A 12,782-nucleotide genomic window follows, 5' to 3' on the forward strand; every position below is an offset into this window, starting at 1 on the left:
TTCAAATCCTCCAACATTCCACTGGAAGAAACTCGACCCTTTGAGCGCGATAATCTGGGCATGTTAATGTTAAATAAACACGCCAGGAATTGCAGAAACGTCTTCAAGCTATTGTCCCTGAATTCAAATCATTTTCAACATTAAAGTTTAAACTGGGTGATGGGGTACTGTCGGCCACCCCAGGGACGCGCGATATAAGGTAACCAGTCAACCTCCACACACCCTGACGAGCCTTATAAATAACAGAGAAACATCGCGTAATGATAGAGCTGTGTGCTACAGATAGAACCCATCACAGTGTAACTGATCTACCTACTCTAGAAACGGGACGTATCTCATTTGACAAACGTGAACACATGTTGATATAACGTAGACATCCGTCACTCGGAGTCACATATGTTAACATCAGTTTGTATTTTTTAAGAGCTTATTTCACATCACTACTTATACAAACGTCTCCGGCTTGTCCTCTTAAAAGGAATGTTGAAACGATGGACATAGAGCTCGGTGGAATTCCTTTCTTCAAAATAAATCTGGTTTTGGTTTCACAAGATACATATATTCCAGTCGAACATGTTACTATACGTGGGAGAACGGATATAGGATCCGCGACGTGTGGGTTTATGACTCAACACTTATGTTCGACACATTAAGCGGAGTCTCAGAACACAGGCCATAACGCTATCGATATAGAGCGCAACAAGTGACTCGTGGTTACAAGGCTATACCACTCATCGCTCGGCATCAACACATACGAAAACACAATCTTCCTATACCAGGAAGACAGGGTCATAAGTATGGAACCTCACAACTAAACCGTTTACCACGTGATAGATCACACCAAGCAAGAGACGCAAGCAGACTGTGGATCATGTTTTGCTTGGGACTATGTCAAATTACGAGGGCGTGAGAACGGGTGCCGGGACGACATAGGAAGTTCTTCATTGTCTAGGAATGTAAGAATGTTTGAGAAGGAAATATCTTTTAATGTGGGATCAAAAACGATTATAAAATAACAGATTTTGTTTAACCATTATTACTTATCTGGCTGTGTGCACGAGAAGACCTATATCTCATGTATAGGCCTTAAGAACTCGAGACCACGATGCCAGATTTGTCCGGTGACGCGACCTAATCCGCTGTCGTGATCCATGGTGGCTTGGATGCGGAGACGCCTGAGCGGAGGTGGGTGTAAATACTTGGAAAATACGAATTACACGGCTAGAGAGGGTATGTGGGGAAACAATATAGCTCCTAGCACTGAGAGTGAATCACGCACGAGTTTCCCATCATGTTCACGTTCAAAATCTATTACTTCCGCTAACACCTATTACCACCGCATCCCAATATGTCACTCAAAGCCAATACTCTCGACCCTCTGGATTTATTCCAAGTATTACCCAGCTTGTTACAGTGGCTGTTTTCAAGGGGGAGAAACGGTAAAAGAGGACTATAACACCCCTGTACAGCTTCAAGAACTCGGAACATATGCCATAGACCTATTTTGGTCTTCAGCGAAGCCGGTGAGAGGAGACAAGCGTCCGACCCTCTAAGTTAGCAACAGGCATCAAGCTTTGCAAACTTCCCAAACTAGACCTTGTGTTATAGTGTTACTTACTAGATTCGACGATCCATACTTGTAAGACGGCTAAGCACAATATCCAGAGTATAATCCAATCATGGGAAATCATGTTCACTGTTCATTCTCTAGTGAAACTACACCAAGGCGCTCGCAGTTTCCATAATGCCAGATCCACAGTGCTAGACGGCCTAAACTTTCTTCTACAGATCCAATTTCAAAAGCTGCTTGCCTCGAGGGGTACTGTGCTCACCCTCTGCGCATGCTCGGTAACACTCCGATTTCGTCGGGGGCCATATGTGGCACCGGCTGTGAGCAATGCGGTCTGTATAATCCAGAGATAATCCAAATGATGTAATATTTACACCTACACAAAAACAGTACCCATCTTATCAGCTGGCTGGTGTTTTACACAGGTCGTTAACGAAGTCAGTGGCAGATTAACGAAGTAACGCCCGCCCCCTGAGAGTTCGAAACAAAGTACTCCTCTCCCCTCGCCTGGGGCTAGTTTCCCCTGGGTCAGGCTTTCTCGGGACATACACGGTAAAGAGACAGCCGTTGAATCAAAATGACGGGCGAGCGCTGACTGATGCGTGCTGCACTGTCCAGCGATACAGCGCGACTGACAGTAGGCTAGCGTTCTATCGAATAGTCAGTCACATTGCCGTCCACAATGCGCTCTTATCCCCACCCCTGGCACAGCGCGGGAGGCGATTTATTTCGACTCTTAGTTTACAGTATTTCGCTGGCTTTGAAAATTTGGGTTCAATAATAACGTCCTACAATAACGCGGTCATTAGGGCATCAAAGAAAACACGTGCATCAAACAATGCACGCGCACCACGTGCTTATTAGAGGACTTGGCCGTGAGTGAAGCGCATCCAATATCATATCTGGAAATGAATGCACTAATATTTACCGTCCACACACTCGCAAGTCTTTGAGTTCATGCTGACCAACTTGGCTTTGAATTACTGGTGTTCAAACATGCGAAGCATGAGAGGCTTTGAGGCTTTTGAGTACAATGCATACGCTCTCGTGCAATCATTCAACCACAACATGCAATTCAACAACATAATTCAATAAAAACATCGATATCAACGCGGCACTTTGATTTTAATGAAATACAAATTTGAACTAACCCGAGAGTATACGAGCTACATGAGAAGTGAAGTGATAATCCCATTTAAATGCTTTGAAATTAACAAAATAACCGTTATAAAAATGATTGGTATGTTTGAAATTTACATCCTAAAATTATTTTTTTATATAAATTATCCATATAAATGAACAATGGTTTTATAAACTAGGTTTAATATGAAAGATCAAAGAATAATAGCGTCAGTAATATTTATTATTTTTGTGTATCAGTATCAGTATGGCAATCTGCTACTTAAACGTTATTAAAATGATATTATCAATATGCTAACACCGTTCCCCTAGTGATGTATTTCTACAATTGGCATTGTTATTGCTAATGACGCTGATTCCCCGTGGGGATTCCAGGCTAGAATTGTCCCAGTAGCATATGTTTAGCGTAAGAGGCGACTAAAGGATCGGGTGGTCAGACACGGTGGCTCTTACATTGTGTGTCATCGTGCCTCGATGGCGTGGTTCGATGCTCGTCCACACGACTTGTGTGTTTTTCGTTTAAAGGCGCCATGACTTAGATGGGATATAACTGACTGCACCGTTAATGATATACTAATATCTAGTCTCTAAAATGAACATATTTTACAGAAAAAAACAGTTGTTAACTTATAGTTATAAAATATAATAAAAAGGAGCCCAGAGACTTTCTTAATTAATCTAGACTTGCCAAACATTACAGACTTGCATGGGCTGTATTGGATATATTTGTGCCAGGGTCTGTGTGACAGACTACGTTAATGATAGTCACCCATTCTCTCATTTGTGTCACGGCTGTAGGCCCGTGGTCAGTAGAGCGTCTTCTCAACAGGAACAAAGCTATGATCGATTCCTGTGGAGATCGTATTCCTAGCATCCACAACCACACCGTTAATGTTTAGTTGTTGTTTTTTGTTTAACGCCACACAGAAATATTCCTGCTTCTTCACAGCGGGAAGTACATCACTGAATCTCGACCAAAACAATGCTTGATATTATGAGCAACGTCCCACGCAGTCGGGGTACGATGCCACACAAGCAGCCAGGTCTGACAACCCAAGGCATTGTGTCGCTCCGTGTGACAAGCATGGTGGCCTATTCAACAAGGAATTCCAACGGATGACATCGTGAATCTAAAGTTATTAAATACAACGTTATAAGTACTTGGCTTGACGCTGCTTAGCTTTGACCTCTGATCTCTTCTGATGAATGAATGTTGTTTTATGCATCACTCATTAATATCACGGTTTATAACGACGGCCTGTAAAAGATCGGGAATACTTTCCAGAGTTTGATAGCCAGAGCAACGACCAATGACGTCAGGCTACGGTGACACAGTGGCCACGTCATCCATTGTATCCACGTGATAATTATTTACAGTTGTGACCCAGGACAAGAGATTGTTTATAGTTTAACGCCGCACTCAGCAATGTTCCAGCTATATGACGGCGGTCTTTTAATAATTAAGTCTGGTCCAGACAGTACAGTGATTGACATCATGAGCTTCGATCCACGCAATTGGTATACGATGACATGCATCAAACACGTCAGTGAACCTGACCACCCGATCCAGTTAGTCGCCGCCTACGACAAGCATAGTGGATTTTTATGGCAAGAATGGGTTGCTGAAGACTTATTCTACCCCGGGTCTTCACTGAAGATGTAGTCAGACCCGGAATTCCTGTTTGATTCTAAAACTAGACTTCAAAACGTCAACGCCAGATCCAAGAGATCATATTACAAATGAATCAAACTCTGGTCTAGAATGATTTGGCAAGTCTAGATTGCCTCGGTTCCAAGTAATAAAATTAAGCATTGTTCTGGGCTCAATTCAGATATTAGGTTTTTTTATTTTGTAGATATGTATTTTGTTATACAAGATAACTGTATTTCTGGGACAACATGTCTGTCTAGAGTATAATCAGTCTCAATTATCGGCCGAAACTAATTCCTTATGGCCTAAAATATAAAATATAGATAGTTTAGTTTCCCCCTTGTTGGACACCTTCAGGCAGTAAAATACTTGCTTTATTACAGCGGCCTGTGTATAATAAAGTCTGGACCTGTGAAACCAGTGGTTAATAGAATGAGCAGCGATCTACGCGATGACACATTATCACCCCGGTCACACATTAGAACAGCCGACCTCCAATCAACTCTTCCTCGCGACAAACGTTGAGTACTGAAACAAATTTGACCACAATATCACAAAGGGAACACGAAAAGGGACTTTAACTCTTGCGACAATTATTTTAAAGTAGACTAACACTTTTTCTATGAAAACATTTCTTTAAAATAATTGTACTTTTTTAACAGAACCACTCCTCCTCTGCTGTTTTCATATGAATCAAGGAAACTAGACTTGGTTTAGTTTGACTTAAGTTAAAAAATAATATACATATATCTAACACTAACTGCGAGTACTACTTTTAAAACAATCGAATTTAAGTTAATAGTCCAAAACCGACTAACATCAATTTTCATTTTTTAAAATTAAATAATCCGACATTGTTGAACTAAAATTTATATTTTATTATGATGTTACTTAATATCAAGATTAAGATACAGTTTTCGAGAAAAAATTACAGAAATGATACTGTGATATATAGGATGTTGCAATAAGGAGGATTTATGAATAGTAACAGCACAGTCACACTGTCGGGGGAGCAATATTAAATTTGGCCTAGTTTTCACAACAAAGGCGTTGTGAAACGGACAAGATGCCCAAATCAGTGAAACCCTCTTTGTCCATGTGTGAGAGTCAACGATTAGGCATTTCCTTCAGACGGTTGCGAGGGACACGCGTGTTACACTTGTGAAAATTCCGTTATCCTCCGGCCGAGCGCCGAGGCGATTGATTAATTAAAATCTCAACCTCGAGAACACTCTTTTACACAAATTAGAGCTTCTTCATAAAATCTCGCTGAATAATTAATCGGAAATGATGTCATTATGAAAGATAACAGTTTCAAATTTTTTGGCTTTATTTCTTGGTGTGACCTTGGGGGACGGAGAGTCGTGATAATATTTTTCTTTAATATACAAAGGAATTCGATACACTGATGTTTTTCTGTAGAGTATAGGTGTGTGAAGATGTACTTCGTGATAGGTCATTCATGCCACATTACATGCTGATATCGCCGTACGTGGGCTTGAATTGCAAGCTTTATCACTGAAAGTTTTATTTTCGACTCTCTTCAGTTCGAATCTATTTATCTCGAGCGACAAAACCGATCACAAATGAACCCCTTGTTTCGACTTATTGTTACTCCTCCGTGGTACAGTGGTAAAGGCACGTCACTTGACGTGCAAGATTTCGTCCGCCTTTCGCATTCAGCTCAGGTTGCGTAGGTCATGAGTTCGAATCCAAATACTTTTCAAGACACCCATGATATCAAGCGAACAATATATTATTTATGGTAAAAACCTGAGAATGTTTTATTTATACCTTACCTCATACACAACTATATTCAAGGAACTGTTTGTTAGACTATTGGGACATCGGTAGACTAACCCTAAGTCTCTTTCTGGTTCTGGTTTGTTGTTTTACGCCGCACTCAGCAATATTCCAGCTATATGACGGCGGTCTGTAAATAATCGAGTCTGGACCAGACAATCCAGTGATTAATATCATGAGCATCAATCCACGCAATTGGGATTGATGACGTAAATTAACCAAGTCAGCGAGCCTGACCACCCGATCCCGTTAGTCGCCTTTTACGACAAGCAAAGTCGCCTTTTACGGAAAGCATGGGTTGCTGAAGACCTGTTCTACCCCGGAATCTTCAAGTCTCTGAAAATATGTGTAATTTTGATAGAAACAAACTACATTTGACCTGAAAAGGTGTTCCAGTGACCTGTGGAGACGCTGGACCTGCTTCATGTAGGATTAGAACTTACCGTGAGGGCTGGGGCAGCCTGGGAGGAAGGGAAGATAATATTATATGGTTTAGGGATTGTGGGACAGAGGAGACTGTCGGTAGCAGTAGTTAGGGGAGTAGTATCGGAAGCAGACGTACTTGTAACAGCAGTAGTGCTGATTGTATCAGTATTAGCGGCAGTGAGTGAGTGATTTAGGTGGCGCAGCAGAGTTACGTCCCTTTGCCGTGCCATTCACGTTACACGTGATCCTGGGCGTGTCACCACCAAGTACGTATGTCAAAGGGGAGTGGGAGGAAAGTGTGTGTGGGTGTGTGTGTGTAGGGGGTGGGGGTGGGGGTGGGGTGGGGGGGTATGGTGTTGACAAACCCAAATCATGATCAGAGCAAATGTGTGATTCATGCCAACAATCTTAGGACGCAACTCTGCACAATTAGTGAGTGAGTTGGGTTTAACGCCGCTTTTAACATTATTCCAGTTATATCACGGGGGTCAGCTTAATGTAGGAGGAGTGAGTGAGTGAGTGAGTTGGGTTTAACGCCGCTTTTAACAGTATTCCAGTTATATCGCGGCGTGTCAGCTTAATGTGGGAGGAAAGCCCGAAGTGATGCAGGTCTCAGACGTTTACCACTTCGGTGAAACCCACGAGCACGGGTATGGTGCTGACAAACCTAGAAACATAATCGGGGCAAACCGGGATTCGAACCCACAATCGTCGGTTTCTGGCGTGCCCAAGGGACGCAACTCTGCACAGAGATTTACGTCGTCTTAGACGACTGTTCCTCCAGTGTCCTTCTCTGCACAGCGAATTGTTACTAACAGTAGTAGTAGTAGAAGTAGTAGTAGTAGTAGTAGTAGTAGTAGTAGTAGTAGTAGGGGTAGTAGTACATATGAAAATGCATTATCATTATCTCATGGAATGTGCATTGTTTCAGCCTTACAAATATTGTTCCTAACACACCTATTGATGTGAACCTACTGTTATACTACATTGCAGTTTACCTTGTTTCAGCCAATGTAGCTACGCATACAAGGCATGTATAAGGCAGTCCAACATTATATATGTACTACGAGGGCTGGTCAAAACAGTTCTGAGCCCAACAAACACAACAAATAATTGTGAAAATGTTTTGTTGTTGTTTTTCATCATAACCTTCCTGCCTTTCAATATACTTCCCCATCGATAGTAAAGCTTTTTTAATTCCAGTTGGAAAGAAGTTTTCTGAAGCCAAACTGAAAAACCCATCCACGGCAGTTTTGAAGTCATGGTTGTCGCCATAGCGCTTCCCACGAAGATGTTCTTTCAGTTTAGGTAACAGGTGGAAAACACTGGTGGGTCTGGTGGGTATGGAGGAGGAGAGTAGGAGAGGTGTGAGAAGAGGCATTGTCATGAAGTGGTAGAACTCCAACAGTCAGCATTCCTCACCGATTTTCTTTGATAGTATCTCTCAGGCGATGAAGCAAATCACCGGTAATCGGTAATTAACAAGGATCACACCCTTTTCTTCCCACTATACAGTGGCCATAACTTCCTTCACTGATCTTGAAGACTTAAATTTCCAAACATCCAGACCTGCATGTATGGTCATCAAGGCTTGTTATCCCAGCCTTAAACATAGCTGCCCAACGTTAAACAGTGGAATAGCTAGGGCACTTATCCCCATACACTTGTAACATGCGGTCATGAATTTCTTTCCTCTAAAGTAAATAACTTGATGACTGCTCGGTACTCGTTCTTTTCCGTTTCTGTGTCGATTTGGACCCCTATCACGTTCAAGTGGCGCACTAATATACAAACGGCCCCAACAAACCAAATACACTTTGCAATGAACAACTCAAACAATGTACGACATTGACTAGTTAACTTTGTTATGGCCCATAGTTGAATGTTAATCAGAACTAGAACCTTTTGATCAGCATTAAAAGATATGTGTAGAGACATGTTTATGCAATCAATCTCTGTCTCTGTCTCTCTCTCTCTCTGTCTGTCTGTCTTTCTCTCTCTCTCTCTCTCTCTCTCTCTCTCTCTCTCTCTCTCTCTCTCTCTCTCTCTCTGTGTCTCTCTCTTCTCTCTCTCTCTCCTCTCACTCTCAGGTGTATCCAGTGATAGTGGTAGCAGCCTGCAAGAAGTAACAGTAGTGGTTGTCGGATGTGCAATAGGAAAGGTTGAAACATTTGGAATTCCAACGGAATGATGCACATCTTATAACACATGAAACCTTTGTGTACAACAACTGTTTGTAACGACGCACGCCTCATCAGTTTACACATGAGACTTGCAGACACATCATAGCATTATTTGGTGTCGACTTGTCCTCGTGGCGGTCATGGTGACTCTGTTCCCGATCCGTCCTAAAGAGTTTGTACCACGTGATGTCAGAGCACGTTCATTTACTTTAATATAACCAGATGGCACCACTTGAACACAAAAAGTCGGCCAAATCTGACTTCAAACCCCAGCCATCAACAGATAATTCTCTGCATGGCACAACATCATCCGGAACATGTGACAATACATTTCATCTAAATTGAGCGCGTATCTCGGTGATACTTAAGTTAATTGGAACGTAAATCGGTTCCAAGGTAGGCGGCGGACAATTCTGTCACCAATCTTATCAGTATCTCCCTCAAATCATAAATGTTGACAATAAAACCTTTTTTGCAGTAATGGTTATTTTGATTGAGCACGTTGACAAACAGAACTGAGCTAATTTCCTCCCAATCCACCGCTTCAAGCTCAAGGGGCTTTTAACCCCTCCTCATAATGCATAGCCCACGAGCAACGCTGGAGTTGGCCAGCTTGCATTGATTTTAGGGGTCACTCTTTGAGCTGCGCGAAACAGCAAAGACGCAAACGATCTTAACAGTTTAATGTTCGGGTGAATTTTACCCTTGCTTGAAACTGATGGAACCAGGGTTCTTAGAACTGGTCTTAAACACAACCTCGAGTCTTTTGTCTTGGAATTTCTGACTGCGTTCTGGCGCTAATGTCAATGACGCCTTCATCGCTGATGTTGTCACCATGAATTATTGTAGTCATGATAGGCGGTGCGGAGTTTGGAATTAGAATTCAAAATTATGGTAATCTATCACCATAATGGCTTGTTTTGAAATCACTTCCAAACGCCCGTGATGATGAATGATTGTTGCGCCAATAGAAGCTGTCATCATTAACAGAATATCCAGTGTAGTATTAACCGGGGCATTTCGGTACGAACTGCTACCCAAGCCTCGTTTCACAAAGAGCTCTAGCTACGACTATCGTAAATCCATTCTAAAGCATTGGCGTAAGATGGTCGAAGCGTAACTATGTAGGATGAAGGCCCGGTATTGTATGATCGCCACACAAAGCACGTTCAGAATGTAGCAACAGATTTGATAATAAGGCTGCAGGGAGGACAAGCTTGACTCATTCAAAATTAACATCGTAGTGTAGGATGCTGTCCATTTGTACAATGGAAGATGAATTTAGCCACGCGAGCACAACCTAATACAGTAACTGTTGGGGGTCGTTTGCATCGTGGGCAAGAACCTGCTCCCAGACTATTGGACATGACATTCAGGTCCAAAGAAGGAACGCTAAAGTTCAGTCTCGTAGGTCTCACGACCGTGTACTAATACTATACGTCTTAATAGGTTGTGTGAATGATAATTGACTTTTAAAGAAGCACCTGTGTTCACAAAGTCCTACGGTGACATCATGCGGAATCAATGTCAGTTAGAAAAAGAGTGTCAAATTAGATTTCAGCATCGTGCCTGGGTCAGTTACTGTCAGGAGAATGTGCAGGGCTGTGTGGGAACGAGTATAGGTCGATATACCGAAGTCGATACAACGAACAGTCTGGTCTTCATACTCGAATGGTGAGGTGGGTTTAACGCCGCTGTGAACAGTATTTCAGTTACATCACGGCTATCACCTTAATGTGGGGGAAAGCATGAAGTGATGCAGGTCTTAGGTGTTTACAACCTTGGTGAAACCAACGAGCACGGGCATCAAATTTAAAAGGTATCAAATCAACCAATAACATAGCTTACAATTTAAACATTCATCAGTAGGTTGTGAACGAATCCGTTACAAAACAATATTCATCATAGACGAGTTACATATAACGACATAATTGACTATAAACAATTTCTGGCTTTGAAAATGGTACGTGTATTTCATGTTAAGAAGACATCAGATACCCCCAAAGTAACGTGACAGTTATTAGCGTGTGTCGTTAATATGATAAAATAGCACGAGTCGGCATTATCCGGACTGCTGACAGTGAGTTATATGGCACGCCCTGTGTAGCCCTGACCTAATTACTGCTGGTGTAGGTGGCCCCCTCAACTCAGCTCATGGAATGGGTAAATGGATGGAATGGGAGTATCTAGCAAATAGTTAGCACTGACATTAAAACCTTGACAGACTAAGGCCACGAAAAGTTATTGTCACCTTTTCAAAAATGAGTATTACCAGATCACCAGGTTTATATTTTATTTCATTGTAAGATGAACAATGAGTTTTATTATTCTAACGTGGAATAGCGCTCATATTCATTCACAAGAATGGCAAGAAACATCTTCCCATAAATTTCTGACAATGATGTAATTCATAGATTAAATACGGTTTCCTACCGAAAACAAACCCCAAATTACTGATCGCCTTGAAACAGACATAAGTAACATGAGTAATTTGCCCCAAAGCATTAGTATATGGCAGCACTCCTTGAAATAACCATCAACATCACCTCGATCGCTACTGTGTCGCTTCCGCGTCGTGTTCCGCTCGCGTCCGGTGCCTTACAAGGTGGCGATTATGCCGCGATTCTGTCGCGATCTGGGCGCGGTCTAGAGGATATCATTTTTTAATCGTGGTGTATGCCTGGGGAAGATAATACTCCTGAGTGAGTGAGTGAGTGAGTGAGTGAGTCTGTGAGTGAGTGAGTGAGTGAGTGAGTGAGTGAGTGAGTGAATTATGTTTACGCCGCTTTGTACAGGATTTCATGTGTACAGCTGGATGGGGAGGAGGAGCCAAGTGACGAGGGACGTTGACGTTTACCACTGCATACACGGGATGAGTCAGTCCGCCATACAGACCCTGAAACAAATATATCCAATACAGCCCTTGCAAGTCTATAACAATTGGCAAATCTAGATCTCTGCCGTATCTCTGAAAATGAAGAAAGTATCTCGACTGCTTATTATTATATTTCATATCTATAATTTAACAACTGTTCATTTCAGAAAGTCAGTCTAGGAACGGGTCTGACCATGGAACATTGACTGTACTGTTCCATGGCTAGGATAGTCATTTTCCATGACTTGAGTGTGTATTATTCAGTGAGTACTGTTCCATGCCTCGGAGTGCACCATTTTATAAACAAGCTCTCTGCATGTACATACACCAAGTTTTCTGCATTATAGATACCACACTCTGATTGTTGTCTTTAGAAGTACAGTGTCTCAGAGGGAATTATTTGTTCGCGCTTGTCAGCGTATTGATTTACAATAATCCTGCCATTATTACGCGTGAATAAATGACATTCATTTTATTACTACATTCAATATTGAAATTAGTGTGACCTGTATATTGATGTGATACCGAGAAGGAAATACATGTGAGGAACAGATAGACATCAGCGGTGTCGCCTTTGTATAATATTGAATCGACAAATGCTTCATTTATTGTTTGTAATATGTTGTCATTCTGTTGTTAACATGAATATATACGATAATGATACGGTTTCAACATAGCTGGTAATAACGGGTCGTGATTAATGATCGCTCCTGGCTGTGAGAATTGCCACGCTTACCGCCGTATGCTGTTGGAATCTAATTATACGTATTTGTCGGTTACAGTCATAATAATAATAATAATAATAATAATAATAATAATAATAATAAAATCAGGCTGTGATAATGCTGATTGTGATGATAGTTATAATTCTAATGATATGTCCAGCATATGCTCAAAGCGCTACATTATTACCAAGGTCAAAGGATGTGTTGTGTACTCGAATTTTAATCTCAGCTCCCTGGGGGTTGTACAACCAAAACTGCATTACGAGACGCTGGACACCATAAGGAATATGTGTTTCAGTGTGGGGCCGTACCGAACCCAAAGTCACCCACTGTCACCCATGCAGGTACTCTCCGACGCTGCTCCGCTTCGCCTGATTTGTGACCTGTGTGCAGTAACCACGGGACCACG

The 12,782-nt window shown here is 41.9% G+C and overlaps 1 protein-coding gene across 7 annotated transcripts in view; it reads right to left on the minus strand.

Moving 5' to 3' along the window:
- The window catches only part of LOC124135590 (receptor-type tyrosine-protein phosphatase mu-like), a 197,182-nt gene extending 194,974 nt beyond the window's left edge, over positions 1 to 2,208 (minus strand). For 4 of the 7 annotated variants that reach the window (XM_046500965.2, XM_046500970.2, XM_046500969.2 and 1 more), the window contains exon 1: positions 1,619 to 2,207. In XM_046500965.2, coding sequence (XP_046356921.1) covers positions 1,619 to 1,691 — 73 coding nt within the window. In that variant the 5' untranslated portion in view covers positions 1,692 to 2,207. Of the gene's footprint in view, positions 1 to 1,618 lie in introns of all 7 variants that reach the window. The other 3 variants (XM_046500968.2, XM_046500964.2, XM_048399677.1) reach the window with 1 other exon arrangement.
- Positions 2,209 to 12,782: the final 10,574 nt, after the last annotated feature.

Source organism: Haliotis rufescens, unplaced genomic scaffold (genome assembly GCF_023055435.1).
Source record: "Haliotis rufescens isolate VD_foot unplaced genomic scaffold, xgHalRufe1.0.p SCAF_2, whole genome shotgun sequence".
NCBI classification, from domain to species: Eukaryota; Metazoa; Mollusca; class Gastropoda; order Lepetellida; family Haliotidae; genus Haliotis; species Haliotis rufescens.